At 32.9% G+C, this 19,700-nt stretch overlaps 1 protein-coding gene across 5 annotated transcripts in view; it reads right to left on the bottom strand.

Moving 5' to 3' along the window:
* LOC136035033 (SLIT-ROBO Rho GTPase-activating protein 1-like) overlaps nt 1–19,700 on the bottom strand; it is a 239,328-nt gene that overhangs the window by 54,002 nt on the left and 165,626 nt on the right. For all 5 annotated transcript variants that reach the window (XM_065716632.1, XM_065716633.1, XM_065716631.1 and 2 more), the window contains 4 exons: nt 18,364–18,582; nt 9,945–10,015; nt 7,361–7,544; nt 6,251–6,393 (listed from right to left, as the gene is read on the bottom strand). In XM_065716632.1, coding sequence (XP_065572704.1) covers nt 6,251–6,393; nt 7,361–7,544; nt 9,945–10,015; nt 18,364–18,582 — 617 coding nt within the window. The remainder of the gene's footprint in view (nt 1–6,250; nt 6,394–7,360; nt 7,545–9,944; nt 10,016–18,363; nt 18,583–19,700) is intronic.

The following is a 19,700-nucleotide window of genomic DNA, read 5'->3' on the forward strand; positions in this document are numbered from 1 at the left end:
ATAAAAGTTTACATTCTTAGGGACCCAAGTCAATGTGATTGGCCTATTTAGCCAAGACTCCCCGAGACAATCCCGGTCTCCCTAATGGGGAAATATTGATAAAATTTAGGGGAATGATTTACGATATGTAGATTTTAAAACCGTTTCGCATGGTGCACCTGCAAAATATATTCTTACATTTCTTAAACAAAGTATCATTAAAACGAATATCTTGCTTTTCCATTATCTGAAAAATATTTTTCTGGAGCAGAATTAAAGAATCCTAAACTTTTTTGACTAGCCTCTGATTGGATGCGTTTATTAATTTGCATGACCAACAAAAACAGCAGTAAATAGAATTTTTGCACAACTCGTGAAAAGTAAGACCTTTTTTAACATATATGGCGTCAACGCGACGACTGCGACCCATAAATTTACACCAAAATCTCGTAAAGTGACATTAATTATTTCATACAAAAGGCATTACAAAAAAAATGTCTTCAGTAATAAACTATGTCTTCAGACGATAAAAATGTTTCTACTCTAGATTTTGCACAAAATTCATCATTTTTATTACTACTATTTTAAATCTTTAGGTGTTTACTTAGAAAGCATGAAGACAAAATGACAACAAAGACCTGGCAGGACATAACCTTTTTCGCCTTGACCTGATTTAAAAGATAAATCAGAAAAGAGCTCAGCAGGTTTCCTGACATTAACAGGGTCGATGACCGACGACACTGTAGAGATGACATCAGTCAATCAGACAGTTCAATGAAAAATTCTGATTGGCTCAAATTAGCCAATCAGATTATTCCAATCAATCAGCCAATCAAATTAGCCTTTCAAAGTCTTAATTGCGAAAGGACATTTACTCAGTCTAGAAGCCTTAAATAATAAGTTGCATTTGCCCATAACATTATCGAGGGATACTAGGGAAAGCGGTATACCAGTCTGTAACTAAATAAAAAAAAAGAAGTTTTTTTTTAACTCGTAGTAAGGAGCGACATTGAAACTTAAAACGAACAGAAATTACTTCGTATATGAAAGGGGCTGCTTCCTCATCAACGCCCCGCTCTTTACGCTAAAGTTTGACTCTTTCTCTCAACTCTACTTCTTAAAACAGTAAAAAAACTTCTTTTTTTACTTAGATTCTGTGACTTTTAGGGGGTGTTTCTCCCTATTTTCTAAAATAAGGCAAATTTTCTCAGGCTCATAACTTTTGATGGGTAAGACTAGCTTTTGACCCTTTTCCAAGTAAAAATACGTCTAGCTGATCGTACAAAATGTTTCTTCTATAGCTGATCGTTAGAATCTATTATATACTTATGTGTGAAACAGGTTCAAATGAGGGCAGAGTCACAAAATTCCAATCAGCGGTAATAATTTTGATGAAGTTATGTTAAATGTAGCCTATAAGGTTAACTTTAGGCCAAGAAGTTGATTCCAAGATTAAGTTCAGACATGCTGGAAAAAAGGTATCTAAGCCGGGAAAAATAGTTACTTGACCTTTATCGCATTGCTTTTTCTTCTTTTTTGTTTTTTTCGTTTTCATATTGCTTTTTTAGAAACAAGTCTATCTGATTATTTTTCTTTGTAATTTTTAGATGCATGTAAAAGTTTATTCTATGGTTTATCATATCATCAACAGATTTATGTGGCAAACACATTAGAATAATCACAGCATGTCTTACAATCCAAATCAGTATAATAATTTTGATGAAGTTTCATGGATTTGGTGAAGTTGCTTCATGTAATTCTCAAGTTTATCCTAACATTCTATTACAAATACCAATTGAAAACCAATATGAATATTTTATAATCAAACAGTTCGTGGTAACGAACTGTAGTAAGGAGCAACCCGGCTCAATAGTAACCGAAACTCTAAAAAATAGAATTTTGATACAAATAGTTACATCAAAAGAATCGCATTTTAATGCTGATTTTAAATATATAAGTTTCATCAAGATCAGTTATACCCATCAAAAGTTACGAGCCTGAAAAAATTTGCCTCATTTTGAAAAATAGGGGGAAACACCCCCTAAAAGTCATACAACCTTAACGAAAATCACACCATCAGATTCAGCGCATCAGAGAACCTAATTGTAGAAGTTTCAAGCTCCTATTTACAAAAATGTGGAATTTCGTATTTTTTGCCAGAAGACAAATCACGGATGCGTGTTTATTTGTTTGTTTGTTTGTTTTTTCCAGGGGTGATCGTATCGACTGAGTGGTCCTAGAATGTCGCGAAAAGGCTCATTCTAACGGAAATTAAAAGTTCTAGTGCCCTAATTAAGTGACCAAAAAAATTGGAGGGCACCTAGGCCCCCTCCCACGCTCATTTTTTCCCAAAAGTCACCGGATCAATATTCTGAGATAGCCATTTTATTCAACATAGTCGAAAAACCAAATAACTATGTCTTTAGGGACGACTTACTCCCCCCACAGTCCCAGTGGGAGAGGCTGCAAGTTACAAACTTTGACCTTTGTTTACATATAATAATGGTTACTGGGAAGTGTACAGGCGTTTTCAGGGGGATTTTTTTTGGTTTAGGGAGAGAGTTAAGGGGGGTGGTTGCGTGGGAGGATATTTCCATGGAGAAACTTCTCATGGGGGAAGATAATTTCAATGAAGGGGGCGCAGGATTTTCTAGCATTATTTGAAAAAGCAATGGAAAAATAAATATGAAAAGTTTTTTCTACTGAAAGTAAGGAACAGCATTAAAACTTAAAATGAATAAAACTTATTACGCATATGAGGTGTTTACCTACTCGTTATACCACACTCTTTACGCTAACGTATTTTTAGTAATTTCAACTATTTATTCTACGGCCTTTGTGATTCAGAGGTCATTCTTAAGGATTTGAGACAAAATCTAAGCGTTAGTGTAAAGAGCGAGGTATCGACGAGGGCTGAACCCCCTCATATACGCAATAAAAACATACGAATATAGAAGGTCGTTACGCAAGTTAATTAGTAAGTTACGTATATTTTTTACCAAAGAAAACGTTTGTAAAAAATTAAAAGTTCTAGTTGCTTTTTAAAGTAATCAAAAACTTGGAGGGCAACTAGGCTAATGAATGAATATGCAAATTTATATTAATGAAATTTGTATTAAATATACTAATATACTAATGAATATGCAAATTTCGTTTTAATTATTTATGTGCAGAGACCCAAGATCAAAACATGCATTAATTCAAAAACGCCAAGAAATTAAATAAAAAAGAACAAGTTTTTTTAAATGAAAGTAAGGAGCAACATTAAAACTTAAAACGAACAGAAATCACTCCGTATATGAAAGGGGTTTTTCCTCCTCAACGCCCCGCTCTTTACGATAAAGTTTCTTACTGTTTTAAAAAGAGAGTTAAGAGAAAAAGTCAAACTTTAGCGTAAAGAGCGACTCGTTGAGGAGGAAAAGCCCCTTTCATATACGGAGTAATTTCTGTTCGTTTTAAGTTTTAATGTTGCTCCTTACTTTAATTATTTTTTTTTTTTTTATTTATAACAGAAAGAATAATCCTTTAGTTTACCGTGACTATTTTACAGGTTTTTTAACCAGAGTACCCGATTAAGCGACAGGCTTTTGCACCGTTTATAGTACGTTTAGAGGAACATATTTATGTTAGGTGCATCTACACTTTTGCCAATTTAGAATTAGTTCATGCTGAACATGTTCCTGCTTTTTTAATATTTCCAGGTTCTGCATTAAAAAACCTCTACCACCTGACTTCATATAGGAAAAAAACAATTTCTAAATATTTAACACCGTCTTCAAATGCACATATTGAATACATACTAGCCTACAAGAAAACTGTCTTACAGAGTAGAAATTCATTTTTGTTCTATAAGAAAATATTTATCAAATATGTGTTTAGGAAAAATGCCATTTTGTAGTATGTCAATTTACAGCCGTTTTAGTTAGACATAATACATATTGAAAAATTGGATTATGGGGGTGTTCGACTATTAGTATGTTTGACTCAAAGAATATGCGCTATATAACTTTCTGAAAATTTGGAGAGAAAATCATTTTGTTTTTATTGCACCCTTTTAGGAAAATTATTCAGCCCCAACGAGGAGGACCAATATGTCGACTATAGTAAGGAGAGCGAAGACAGGAAACAAAAACCCCGAAATTGAGTTTTTTTGGCTAGTTTTTTTAAGAACAAAAACGCTTTCCATGTTACGGGTTCTACGGATTATAGGAGCATACATTTTTCTTCAGTTAACTTTGAGGATAAGAAAAGTTGAAAAACAAACATATACGAATAGCACAGTGATTCTCAAAAAAAATTATACCATTACTGTTAAAGACTTTTAGAATTAATTGAATTCTTGAATTTTAGAATTAATTAATTCTTTAAATTAATTTAAAGAATTTTGTGGTCTGTCAGTTTATAGTCGGTTTAGTTAGACATAAATACATATTGAAAAATTGGATTATGGGGCTGTTCGACTATTGGTATGTTTGACTTATAGGATATGCGCTACAGAATTTCCTGAAAATTTGGGTAGAAAATCATTGTGTTTTTATTGCACCCTCTTAAGAAAATTATTCAGCCCCAACGAGGACCAAGCTTGTCGACTGTAGTAAGGAGAGCGAAGACAGGAAACAAAAACCCTGACAGTGAGTTGTTTGACTAGTCTTTTTACGAAAGAAAACGCTGTCCATGTTACGGGTCCTACGGATTATAGGAGCATGCAGTTTTCTTCAGTTAATTTTGAGGATAACAAAAGTTGAAAAAAGTACGTACCAATAGCACAGTGATTCTTAAAAAAATTATACCATTACTCTTAAAGACTTTTGGAAGTCACTTATTACTAAAAAGTGAAATAAGTAAAAGGCTAAAATCGCAATATAACCACTCTCAATTATTTCGAGAAGAAGGAATTTACGAAGAAATGTATGAATAACATCGATATTCTTATAAAAATTATTCCGTAAAATTTCACACAAAATTTAATGTCCATATACGTTTCTACAACTAACAAACCATACTTCCAGAGAAGATAAAAATCTTTTTGCTTTAAATCTTACATCGGATTCATCATTTTTATTGCCCTTCCTTTAAATCCTTACTCGTCTGTTTTGAAAGCACGAGATGATTTATGATACCAGAAAGCATACCATTAAAACATAGAAGGCGAAGATGGTTTAAAAAAAAAGCAATGAAAGTGAATCTCTTGAAAGAAATACGTTAGGGTTTCTTTTCCTAAGAGGGATATATTGAAAGCAATATTTATTGATTTTTTTTAAGTCTTCCAACAGGAACACAATATATAGAAAATTTCAAGTAAATTGAAACCTGACAATTGGCCTTTATTTGTTTTCTCTTCACTTTCATTCGTTTTTTTATTCCATCTTTTTTTTTCAATTCTAATACCGGAATAAAATTATTTGAGGATTTGTTTTCCGGTTTCCAGGTTATTTGATAATTATTATCAAAAGCAATATTATCAACTATAAAGACTGCACTTCTTTCACATCCAACACGAACAAGATAATTCCAAGAAACAAGACTTTTTTCTATCTAACTAATAAAGTGACAGTAATTACATCAAATTACTTAAAAACAGAAATAAGGAAAAGAGTCTGCACTTTAGACCGTGTATAAGTGTAATGTTCGAGAATTTCTATACAGCCACCCTTGACACAGAGAATAATTTATCAGAAGCCCCCCCCCCCAAAAAAAAATCAAAATCACACGCATGCTCATGTTCCTATACAACAGTTCGAGCTAAAATCCGATCAAATAAAAACAGTTCAAAGCGATTTCGATTTTCGCACCGGTAACTAAATCAGTATCTTTGATTTTCCACATTTTATCTTCTTGCTGGGTATAAAAGCATAAAAGCACAAAGGTTTAGCCCTTGGAAGGAGAATTTTTATGGCCATTATTAAGATACTATTTTCAGACCTTCGGTTTTCAATTTTCTCGAACGAGGAAGGAGCCTTCCACGCCTACTACAAGATTCTACTTTTATTGCAGATATTTCATCTTATTGCATGAAGATGAGCAGCTGCCGAACAAAGTTGGTAGCAATGATTGGCATTAAAAAATTTGTTTAATGGAGCATTAAATATTTTAAAGTAATTTAATTAGCCCTTCCGTCCGTAACTTGTCATGGATAAGGTGTGACATTAAAGATTACTAGCCCCTGTGGAAAATTGGTATTATAATTTTTCAATCAGGCCGGTGACTTGAAGCCCAACGAAAAGTTATCAATGATCGCTTTAGATCAGAATGAAATGAAAGAACCCTGTACCTGATTCAATGGAAGTCAAAGAACGAGCAGACTGGATCGAGTCCCCGGATGAACTCGTCCTCCGTCTCAGATTTGCTGAGTTATCGACTTGGAGATTTGTTTCACACAAACTCGGCATCAGACTTCTGTCACGGTCCTCTTCTCTGAAATAAGTATATTTCTTTCATTGTCTGAAACTTATTTCACACACTTATATAGTGGTCACTTTTAAAATATCCCATGAAGAGAGAAAATTCGTTCAGAAGCTTAAAGCGCCAAGAACATCAAATAACATTTTTTTTTTTTTTTTTTTTTTTGCAACCAAGACCCATCTTCGGTCTATTCATACCTAAAAACCGTAATAAAAACTACAACTTTTTGTGGTTTAAAAACTTTTGCGCATTGTCGCAATTTCGTCAGTGTTGCCACATTGAGCCGTAAAATAAATAAGCAAAATACATAGTTTAAATTTGGCAACGCTTTTCAGGAAGCAAAAATTTAAACATTAACAATCTGTTAATTTACAAATATATCTACGATGCAAGGACCTCTTAGTAGTCAAGAAGCGTTGTTTATCCAAATAATTGCTACTTACAAAGACAGCTACCTCTTCAAAGGAGTTATACCTTCTTAAGCTGTTTGGTGCCACATTCTTATAACTTATTTTTTGCGGGTTCTTCACGTTTTTTTTTTCTTTTTCTTTTTTTAATTTGGAACCAGCTACTACTAAAACCTGAATAACTGCATGTGGAGGCATTTTTCATTAAAAATTGTATTTCCGACTTCAATCGGTTCTTAAGAACTATATGATTTTGTATTTTTCCATTTAACCATTTCAAAAAATCCGATTTTGTTTCCACTGTCCTTTAATTTACCTAAAATCTAAGAGATGTAGAAATAGATGCGGCTTGGAACAAGACCTAAAATACCTCAACGAGTCTTTATAAGGTGATTATATCCGCAACGAAACAAACTTCAAAGGAAATCGTCGAAATTTATAAATAAGCTCTGTTCCTATTCGACTTTAGCACCATTCTCATGCTGAATGTCTATATTTTTTATTTCAGAATACTGTCGAAAGGAAAACGGAAAAAGGTACGGAAACACTATACAGAAAAACGGAGGACTTACTTAACAAACTTCAACAGGATATACTTGTCAGGGACAAGTCCTACTTTGCCAGCATGGCAGCCCCTCCACCAATCACTGCTCACTTGGGAGTATAAAGTTAACTGATGACCTTTCTTAAAGGACAACTCTCTACTGGAACGTGCATTGAAGTCAAACTGTGCTACAGCTTCTAGTGTCTCGGTTTCTAAAAAATGAGAATATTAATACTAAATAAAAACAGGTATTCGCAATCGCAACAGGATTCCTTTATTCTGCACAAAAATTACCCTTCATAAGCCTCTTTTCCTAAACCACTCTTTTATCCAATTTTTCACTCTTTATCCTTTTGCAGTTTTTTTTTCAAATTTAGACTTAGTTATCTTTGAAAATGGCAAAACTCTATACGAATAGTCCTTATTATTCGATATCGATGCAAACTAATTATTATTTAGTAAAATCTGGACTTGAATAAGTTAATCGGTTAAATTGGCATCCAGGAATGCTAATAAATAGCTGAAAATTAAAAGCACAAGCTACTAAGAGACCTCACCATGTGAAGTGGGAAACTAATTTTTCAGCTCCGATTAAAAAAACAGAAGAAAAAATTCAAACAAAAATCACAAACCCGGATGAAATAAACAAACTTGGGTTTTTAAAATGCCGGCCTTTGAGGCCTGCAATTATAAGGAATGCAAAATATGAATTCTGGAAGCGAACTTTTCAACTCTCGTCTCAGATCCGAAAAAACAGACACGTACCGATTATTCACCAGAAGAAGTACTTTTTATTTTTCAATAAGAGATATGAAAGTTAATCGCAAAAGCGAAATTCGACACTCCTATGAAATTGAGAAACTGAAACACCCGTGATCAAAAAGCGACACACTACCCATTACTAATTTTCTTTATACCCTATCTACTAGGCCAATACCATTTCTCACCACATCATTGGCTTTTACATAAGCTTCATAAAAACTTGCCCGAACTCTGTTGTTTCCAAACCAGAAAAATTATTTACTTTTATATTTTTTTTTCTTTTGTTGTACAGAGATGGACATATTATATGAACTAGAAGAATTAATATATATATATATATATATATATATATATATATATATATATATATATATATATATATATATATATATATATATATATATATATATATATATATATATATATATATATATATATATATATATATATATATATATATATATATATATATATATATATATATATATATATATATATATATATATATATATATATATATATATATATATATATATATATATATATATATATATATATATATATATATATATATATATATATATATATATATATATATATATATATATATATATATATATATATATATATATATATATATATATATATATATTTGAAGAATGACACGCTACCCAACTAATCATCTTCTTTATACCCATCTACTCGATCAAATGTGAAATGCCCACGTTATATACTAAAATATGCCAGTGAAAAATGGACCAATCTTATAGTTTGAGGCCCTTCCGAACCATACATATATATCTATATATATATATATATATATATATATATATATATATATATATATATATATATATATATATATATATATATATATATATATATATATATATATATATATATATATATATATATATATATATATATATATATATATATATATATATATATATATATATATATATATATATATATATATATATATATATATATATATATATATATATATATATATATATATATATATATATATATATATATATATATATATATATATATATATATATATATATATTTGAAGAATGACACGCTACCCAACTAATCATCTTCTTTATACCCATCTACTACTACTACTACTACTACTAATAACTCACTGCAGCACCAAGCCGCCTGAGGCCAACACAGCTACGCACGCTCCTCCTCCAACCTAATCTATTTAAAGCCTCCCTCTTTACACCCTCCCAGGAAGTTCCCATTTCCTTTAAATCCTTATTTATGACATCCTCCCAACCCAGACAAGGACGACCTGCTTTCCGTGTAGCCCCAGACGGTTGGCCAAAAAGGACAATCTTCGGTAATCTGTCATCCTTCATCCGTAGAACGTGGCCTAGCCATCTCAACCTTTCTTTCATTATAGCCCCAGAAAGCGGGATTGAACCACACTTTTCGTACAACCTACTGTTTGAAATACGGTCAGTCAGCCGGGTACCCAGAACAATCCGTAGGCAATTTCTCTGGAAAACATCTAGTAAATTTTCATCTGCTTTTCGGAGTGTCCATGCTTCAGAGCCATATTTGACCACTGTCATCACTGTAGCTTCCAATATTCTAATCTTGGTTTGTAGGCTTATCTTTCTATTCTTCCAACCCATCTACTCGATCAAATGTGAAATGCCCACGTTATATACTAAAATATGCCAGTGAAAAATGGACCAATCTTATAGTTTGAGGCCCTTATTCATGGTCCAGCATGGGCCATGCCATCATTTTTTTTTTACATGCAATTTACTAGATGATTATGATTTACAAGAAAAAATTATTGGCAAAAGATAAAATATAAGAAAACACACCATCTTCAGAGGGACAAGTTTCTGCATCAGCTTCATCAAAACTTGGTTCGGAAGGTGCTTCTCCAACTTCCCTAAAAGAGAAAATATTTTCTGTCAGACAAAGTTGAATCTCAGGGGATTCAACAGCACGTGATTAAACTTCGAATTCCCCGCCACGGAAAACTTGTGATTGCTTTATGCAAAACAAGGAATGCAATATTTGTCATTTGAATTTGTACCCGACAATTGTTGATAGAAGGCTGCAATGCTGTCATAAAGTTAATGCTAAAAATTAGAGAAGTCAGCGATCTTTCGGCCAAGTATGTAAATTTTGCAAAATTAAAAGGAATCATAGAAATTTTACGAAGAGCAGAGATATTTAATTCTTAAAAAAAGTAATCAAAGAATCTTCCTTAAAAGGATGCTAAGAAAAAGAAAAGAAGAGCAAAAGAAGAGTAAAAGCGATTCAAAAACGAAAATAAAAGCTGTGAAACAAAAAAACGACGATTAAAACTATAAGAAAAAAACATTAAAAAAGACTAAATATAATCATTCCAAAAAAGTTTGGCTGAGACTTCCTTGGAATGAGATCAATTTTCTACCAATAGCACATAAAAATACTCTTAATTAAATCAAGTAAAAATCCCTTCCTGTAAAGAAGATGTTTGTTTTGGTGTAACACCTTTTATTATTTGTGCGAAAAGCTGATTTTTTTTTTTAAATTTATTTTTTATTTCTACTGTAAACATAATTGTTTTTATTCAAATTTTTTCTTACTGGAAATAGGACTTTGATAATACTTTTTTTCCTTCACAGCTCAGCCTGAGGTTTTATTTTATCTGATCTATCAACTAAATACCTCAGCAAGTTTCTCAAAAATTTAAATGGAACACAAATTTCTTAGCCAAAACCTCTCACAAGCGATACTGGATGTTTTCGCTCCGTATTCTGTTTTCTTTTGAATTTTTCCTATTTCAGTAAAACAGTGTGAATTGTTTCAGCCCCAATATCAAATTTTATGAACAAACGGAGTCTAGTTGGACACAGATGTCTAATTAGAATTGTGCGTTAGGACACCTGTAAACAAATTTTACTAAATCTTTGGTTAACAATAAACAGGAGAAGGCTCTTGCATGGACCATTGGCCCATAAAAAAAGGTACATAATGTACATACAAAAAATGTACATCGTTGCATGATTCCACTTCGAAAAAGGAGCAATAGGCTTATCTTTCTGCCAAAAAGCTGACAATGCTGTCATAAAGTTAATGCTAAAAATCAGAGAAGTCAGCGATCTTTTGGCCGAGTATTTTATGTAAATTTTGCAAAATTAAAGAAATAATAGAAATTTTACAAAGAGCAGAGTTATTTAATTCTCAAACAATCTTCCTTAAAAGGATGCTAAGAAAAAGAAGCGAAGAGTAAAAAAAGAGTAAAAGGGATTAAAAAAGGGATAAATAATTAGAAAAAAGTGTAAAGAGGGTTTCAAAAAGGAAAATAAAAGCTGTAAAATACAAACGACGATTAAAACTATAAGAAAAAAAACATAAAAAGCCTAAATATCATCATTCCAAAGAAGTTGGGCTGAGACTTCCTTGGAATGAAATCAATTTTTATCAATAGCACATAAAAATACTCTTAATTAAATCACGTAAAAATCACTTCCTGTAAAAAAGATGTTTGTTTTGTTGTAACACCTTTTTCTCTTTTTGCAAAAAAAACTGATTTTTCTTTCAATTTCTTATTCATTTCTACTGTGAACATAATTAGTTTTATTCAATTTTTTTCTTACTGGAAATAGGACTCAATTTAAACCGAATATAGGATGGATTAATGAATTAGGAAAACATAATGTGCATGAGACAACAACAAAACTATAAATTCTTTTCGATTTTGTACCGTTACCCAGTGCTGTCACTTACTTGAAGTACTTTTACTTGAAGTACTACTTAAGTAAAATTTTTCATTACTTGTACTTGTACTTAAGTAAAAACTCTAGGGTGTACTTATTACTTGATACTTAAGTAAGATTACGAAATACTTATTACTTAAGATACTTTTAATGTACTTGTTTTTCAAATACTTTACCTTTAACACGAAAATTGTGTGTGTGTGTGCTTTGGCAATGTACAAGAAAATATCACCTTTAGATTTAGAGCAAACTCAGATATAGCTTTTGTTTGTCTGTGCTTTGGCAATGTACAAGAAAACATCACCCTTTAGATTTAGAGTAAACTCAGATATAGCTTCATGCCCTATTTTTGGATGTGAAATAATGTATTTGTTTTTTATGAAAAAAAATTATAGTATGATTAACACTTGGTTTAATTTTTGTTTAAAAGTTATATAACAAAGAAAATTGAAATTATTTCACAGTTCACTGGTCGACAGTGAGCTAAAAGCCGTTGTTTTGTGCTAAATGTTGCATACTGTAGTCAATTTGGGCTTATATTTCTGACATAAGTGTTTAAGTTTTGTCATCTCATCAACTGAACCAGATTTCTACCATTTCACCATCTTCAGGACAATATTATTGGTAAAACTACTGAGGCTATGAATCTTTGCCCATCTAAATGTTGTCTGCAATAAACAAGTCTAGGCAATTCTAGCTGGATATAATGCAGTGGTATTTTGTCAAATTCCTTCCAGCAAATTCAGGTATTGAGACGAATCTGACTTCAGATTTGTCACTCCATTCATAAGCTATAGGCCCTACTAAATTAAAGGAAAACTCAACTTTCTTAAGACTTGAAACCCTCTCCCCCTCGCCCTATTTGAGATAAGCTTTGTGGTACCAGAACTTGATATGAGCCCTGATCTTAGGCATCTTTGGTCTAGTTTTCATTCGGATCCATTACTCCATTTGCAAGTTATACTAAATTAAACAGAAAACTTAAATTTTTCATGAATTAAAACCCACTCCCCCTTGTTAAATTTGAGCTAGGGTCTTTATCTCAAAACTTGATATGTGTCATGGTCTTAGGCCTCTTTGGTTCAATTTTCATTCAGATCCATCACTCCAGTTGCAAGTTACTCTAAATTAAACGAACAACTGTTTTTAGCAGGTAAAGCCCTCTCTCCCCTGTTTTATTTGAGATAGGATCTTCATCTTTCAACTTGATATGTCTTATGATCCTTGGCATCAAATCTGGCCATCAAAATTTTCATCCAACTCCAACCAGAGTTTCTCCCCCTATACGTGATTACACGGACGGACAGACAGACAGACGGATTTTGCAACGTCTTAGGTAGCCATGTTGGCTAATTGAATCCAAAAAAAGGAAAACAATGGCATATCATCATCCAGGTATCATCACCTATTTGGATAGTGGAAAATATCCATCAAGATATGTTTTTGAAATCTGTCTGTCTGTCCGCCTGTCTGTACAATCAAGTATAGCAAGAGAACCACCAGTCAGATTTGTATTGAAATTGAACTATTTGGATTTAAAATTGAGCTTAATTAGGGCGATGGGGCTTCAAGTGTTAAAAAAATTCAAGCTTTTTATTTAATTCACTGTAACTTGCATATGGAGATGAATTTCGATGAAAATTGAATAAAGAGGCCTAACAGTATGCTATACATTGAGTTCTGGGATGGAGACCCAAGCTTAATTAAAAGTTGAGTTTTTTATTTAATTCAGTGTAGCTTGCGAGAGATTGATGGATCTCAGTGAAGCTTTTGCTTTAATTTAGTATAACTTGCGAATGGAGCAACAGATCCGAATGAAAGCTAGACCAAAGATGACTAGGATTAGGGCTCATATCGAGCTCTGATATCATAAGCCCTATCTAAAATAGGGCAAGGGGGAAGGGGTTTCAAGTTTTAAGAAAGTCGAGTTTTCCTTCAGTTTAGTAGGGACTATAACTACTTCCACCGATGGCTTGCCCAAAGCCGAGAAATAACCCTTTTCCAAAATAAGTCATACTGAAGCCAACCTTCAACCAAATATTCCATTCCCAGAGAAAAATTACTTTGTATGGCATTTGGTATTTACCAAGTGACATACAGTGATAACAAATTCTGTAGGTCTGTTGGTCTGTCAGTCCTGGTCTTGCTAGTTTAGGCACTTCCAGATGAGCTAGGACGATGAAATTTGGCAGGCGTATCAGGGAACAGACCAAATTAAATTTGAAATAGTTGTTTCCCTGATTTGACCATCTGGGGGGGGGGAGTGGGAGGACGGTTAATTAGGAAAAATTAGATAGGATCCTAATTAAATTTGATATTTAGGAAGATGTCATGTCTCAGAGCTCTTACATTAAATTCCGACCGGATTAGGTGACATTGGGGGGGGGGGGGGACCTAAAATCTTGGAAAATGCTTAAAGTGAAGGGATTGGGATGAAACTTAGTGGGAAAATTAAGCACAAGTCCTAGATACGTGATTGACATAAACAGAACGAATTCACTCTCTTTTGGGAAGTTGGGGGGAGGGTTAATTCTGAAAAATTAGAAAAATGAGGCATTTTTAACTTAAGAGCGTATGACCATTCGTGAGGTATTTTGAATTTCATATTAAGAAGGAACTCATGTCTCAGATCTCTTATTTTAAACCCCGACCAGTTCTGGTGACACTGGGTGAGAGTTGGAGGGGGAAACCAGAAATCTTGGAAAACGTTTAGAGTGGAGAGATCGGGATGAAACTTGGTGGGTAGAATAAGCAAATGTCGTAGATACGTGATTGACGAAACGGGACTGGATCCACTTTCTTTGGGGGTAGTTAGGGGAATCCAGTGCGTTGGGGAGTTTGGTACTTCTGGACGTGCTTGGACAATGAAAATTGGTAGGCATGTCAGGGACCTGCACAAATTGACTTGACAAAGTTAATTTCCCCAATTCAACCATCTGGGAGGGGGCTGAAGGGAGAGGAAAAATTAGGAAAATGAGGTATTTTTAACTTGTGAGTGGATGATTGGATCTTAGTGAATTTTGATATTTAAAAGGACCTTGTGTCTCAGAGCTCTTATTTTAAATGCCGACCAACATTAAGCCTCTGATTTTTCTTTTAAATTAATCTATTGATTCTTATAATTTTGCTAGAGCTCATGCCATATGAGCTCTTGGCTCTTCTGACCTCGTCACAAGTGCCATATGAGCTCTTAGCTCTTGTTTTATTCCTTTTTTCTCAGAAGATTTTCAACTTAGTCTCATGGTTTTTACCGCTTCACGGTATGAAAACTGCTGCTAGAAATAGATAGGTTGCAACTTCTGTCGTATTGTCTTCCAGTATTTTAAATGTGTGCTTGCATCCCCTTAAAAGTTCTGTTTCTTATGGTAATATTGGTTTGTCTTCTGTTGCATATGCAGACGACGTTCTTCTTGTTGCCCAGACTTGCTGTGGATTGCTTTCCAATTTTACTATATTAACCAATAAGCTATCTAAGATTGGACTGTCAGTTAATGCGTCTAAATGCAAGTTTATTTGTTTTAATAGCCCTTGGACGGTTGCTCCATTTGTTGCTGGGACTGCAATTCTGCCATGTTCTTCTTTAGTTAGTTGGCTTGGTCTGTGTTTTGGTCCAACACTTTCCACTACCTTTTCATCCCTAGTGAATCAAGCCATGAAAAACCTACACGTCGCTTACAGAAAAATATCCCCAAACAAAAACCGTTACAAACGCAACGGTTTGTGTATGACTTATAACGCTTATTGCGCCCCTGTGCTTTTGTTTTTATCAGGCATGGCTCATCTGTTTTGTAAGAAAAATCCCCATACTGTACATGCGGCTTATTTCAGATATTGCAAAATCCTCCTCCAGCTTCCTAGATGGCACCAAAACAGAAAAATAATTGCTTGATTTGGTTTAATAGATATGCCTTCTTGGATTCGGTCTTCCGGTGATGATTTATGGAAAAAGACTATCTACTTTATTCACGTTTACAGCCCTCTGCATCCTTTTTCCATATTAATACTGGTTAATAAGTCCATGTTGTCTTTTGTTAGTCTGATTTTTTTTTCTTTCTGTTCATTGTTTTAGTTTATTTATAATACTCTGTACTTTGTGTTTTTTTATACTTTTACTGATAAAAAAGTGCATTCATTGATTCATTCATTCATTCTGCAGTTTGACCAGCTGTATGGAATGCGTCTGGATCAACGGACTTGCTGCAGGCTTGTGATTTTATAATATATGTTTGTAGGGAGTTTTACCGACCATCTGAATTGACTACACACCATGCGGCTTGCTTGAGTAAAAACCAGCCAAAGGATATAGATGCCATACATTTTCATAGCGTGTCTGAAATTTAACTTGAAAACTTGAGGCAGTTTCCTTGTAAAGGTGCCGAGGGCGAGACATGCCATCAATTGATTTTTGATTATTGAGCTTTAATTTCTCTTGTTAAAAAAGTCTGCAACTGACTCACTTGGCTCCTTACTTTTGAATTTGTTTGTTTGTTTTTTTTGTTGCTAAGGTTTTTATTTATTGAATCAGAGAATGAACTACTTTATTACCTTTTATCTGTTTTAAAGCCAATCCAAAGTTCATTTTTCTATTTTCAATATTTTTTCCACCATTCCGACATGTTTCAGAATAACCCTGTATTTTTTCAAACATGCCAGATTTGACTGAAAACTAATCGCCAGAAGTTCAACTCTATGTGCACTGTATTAATCCTGTCATGTGATCTGTCTGATGCAATCAGAAGTTTTTTGACTGCACTTAATGGTTTTCATAGTCTTTTTCTTTCAAGCCGTTGTGCTGAAAATTGGTTCAGATTATTTTTTGGACTTTGTTGGGTGTCTACCAGCCAAACAAGGGAAAAAAATATTTTTAATATTTTTTTTTATCATTCCCACATGTTTCAGAGTAACCGTGTATTTTTTCAAATGTGTCAGATTTGATTGAACACTAATCACCAGAAGTTTAACTCTACGTGCACTGGGTTAATCCTGTCATGTGATCTGTCTGAGCAAAACAGGAGTTTTTTACTGCACTTAATTGTTTTGAAAGTCTTTTTCTTTCAAGACGTTGTGTTGAAAATTGGTTCAGATTATTTTTTGGACTTCGTTGGGTATGTACCAGCCAAACAATGGAAAACAATACTTTCAATATTTTTTCCATCATTCCCACATGTTTCAGAATAACCCTGTATTTTTTTAAACGTGCCAGATTTGATTGAAAGCTAATCGCCAGAAGTTCAACTCTACGTACACTGTGTTAACCCTGTCATGTGATATGTCTAATCCAATCAAGAATTTTTTGACTGCACTTAACTATTTTGATAGTCTTTTCCTTTCAAGCCGTTGTGTTGAAAATTGGTTAAGATTATTTTCTTGGACTTCATTGGGTGTGTACCAGCCGAATAAGGGAAACGTTAAAAACAATAAAACAGAAATTCTGGTTCTTGATTAAGGTTTCCAAGAGAGGAATGACAGGGGACATTTTATAGGCAAGGGAAGGGGCTAAGAAGCCATATACATAGAATAAATACTTGAAGTAGTACTTGAAGTATGACTTAAGTACAATTTTGGCAAGTACTTGATATTTGATACTTAAATAAGAATTTGGAAAGTACTTATTACTTAAAATTTAAGTAAAAAAATAATGAGTACTTAATACTTGATACTTAAGTAAAAAATTGGAGTACTTGTTGCAGCACTGCCGTTACCGACAAGCGATAAGACTGATTTTTCTTTAAATTTATTTTTCATTTCTACTGTGAACATAATTAGTTTTATTCAAATTTTTTCTTACTGGAAATAGGACTCAATTTCAACGGAATATAGAATGGATTAATGAATTTGGAAAATATAATGTGCATGAGACAACGGGAAAACTATAAATTCTTTTCGTTTTTTTACCGTTACCGACAAGCAAAAAGATTGATATTTTTTTTTTAAATTCATTTTTTATTTCTACTGTGAACACAATTATTTTTATTCAAATTTTTTCTTACTGGATATAGGACTCTATTTCAACAGAGTATTGGATAGATTAACGAATTTGGACGAATATTGAATATTGGATAGATTAACGAATATTGAAAATCCTTACGTGCTTCCGCTAAAAACACGGTGCACCAAATATTCAGAGATAATTAGGTAAAATCATCCATCTTTCGGAGCGCCCACGCTTCAGAATCATGCTTCACCACTATGGCTTCCAGTATTCTAATCCTGGTTCGGAGACTTCCATTTTATTCTTCCAAACTTTTTTCAACTGCGAAAAACACCCTGGACCTTGGCTGTTCTACTTTTATCATCTTCACTGCACCTACCATCTTTACTAATAATACTACCTAGGTAAGTGAAGCTGTCCATCTGATCGAAATCCTCGTTACCCAGCATCACCTTCACTTACCCCTAAATACCACGTTGCAAATAAATATCGCCTATATTTTCACGAATTTTTCGATAAATGTCTCACCTAGGAAGTTTAGTTTGACATTCGAGTGAACATCACTTGAGTATAAAAAAAAAAAGAAAGAAAACTTGCGTTTCATCTGGCTCTTTAGTGAAATATTTTTCATATGTAGTGCCTCCATCATTTGGAAATATTTCTTCAGCATAAAGTATAACATTCTTGATAAGGACATTAACCAAATTTTGGTATTGAACTTGTTCTTTATCGTCGGGAACAGGGACTAGTGTTGGCCCAAAACAAACAGCCAAATTATGAGGGTCCATCATATTCTCATCACTGTACTCGGATAAACTGAAAGTAGTTTTAAACGATTATTACCTGCTGTAGAGCTTCACTCAATACTATTTGGCAACCTTTTATCTAACTCTAGAACTACAAGGATATGCCTATAGACTGAACAGAATAGTGGTTCGTTAACTTTATACCATGAGGAACCCCTAAAACTGCTTAGTTGCACAGAAGATTATATAAATCGTTAATGTTACACCTAGTGATTACAATCACATACCCAAAAATTGGCTAGTTATGTAAATTTAGCATTACAAACCTTTTGTGCAATCCACATAATTTTATAACAAATGTTACAAATGCTTCTTAGCTTACATATTTACAGACTAAATATCTAAAATGACTATAGCAATATAGAACAAAATAACGTCATTAGGCGTTAACTTATTGAAAAAGGAACGACAAAGACGCGAATTAAAATGGAAATTGTAGCAACAAAAAAATTAAATAAAACGAAATGTGCTATTATATATTGTAAAATAATAAATTCGAATAGAAAAGCAATTTTAGTTAAAACTAGTGTGATGGATGGGTTGTTTTAGTGACTCGAGGTGCTGAATGTCTAGTTGAATACTTGAAAGTATTCTAGTTTATTACGTAATATGCAATATTTTATTACATTTAGTTTATTACGGTGTAATAAACTAAATGTACGGTGTAATGTAAACTAAATGTAATAAACTAAATGTCCTTCCCTTAGGGGAAGGACCATAAATCAAATTTGTGAACATGCATTTCCTATTTTAGCCAAATGTTCAACAGTGAATTTTTTTAAACACCATCTTCAACGTTTTATTCAAGTGATTTTTATTCATTAATTTTAATCTTTTGTCGCAATTAAGTTCCATTAAGCTTTCTTAGGTTTTCTGTGAACAAATACCAATTTGACAAGAGGCAAATGGGTTTCTTATACACAAATATTTCAAATTAGGCACGGGAAAGTATTTCTGCGATGTTTATTGCAATAGTCCTAAATGTTCAATTATAGCTAATAATACTTTGTCTCATCAGGAATCTGTATTTCTGGTTTCTGGACCAGACATTTATGCAGTTTTTTTTTTTTTTTTTTTTTTTTTTTTTTTTTTTTTTTTTTTTTTTTTTTTTTTTTTTTTTTTTTTTTT

This window comes from Artemia franciscana, chromosome 13 (genome assembly GCF_032884065.1).
Source record: "Artemia franciscana chromosome 13, ASM3288406v1, whole genome shotgun sequence".
NCBI classification, from domain to species: Eukaryota; Metazoa; Arthropoda; class Branchiopoda; order Anostraca; family Artemiidae; genus Artemia; species Artemia franciscana.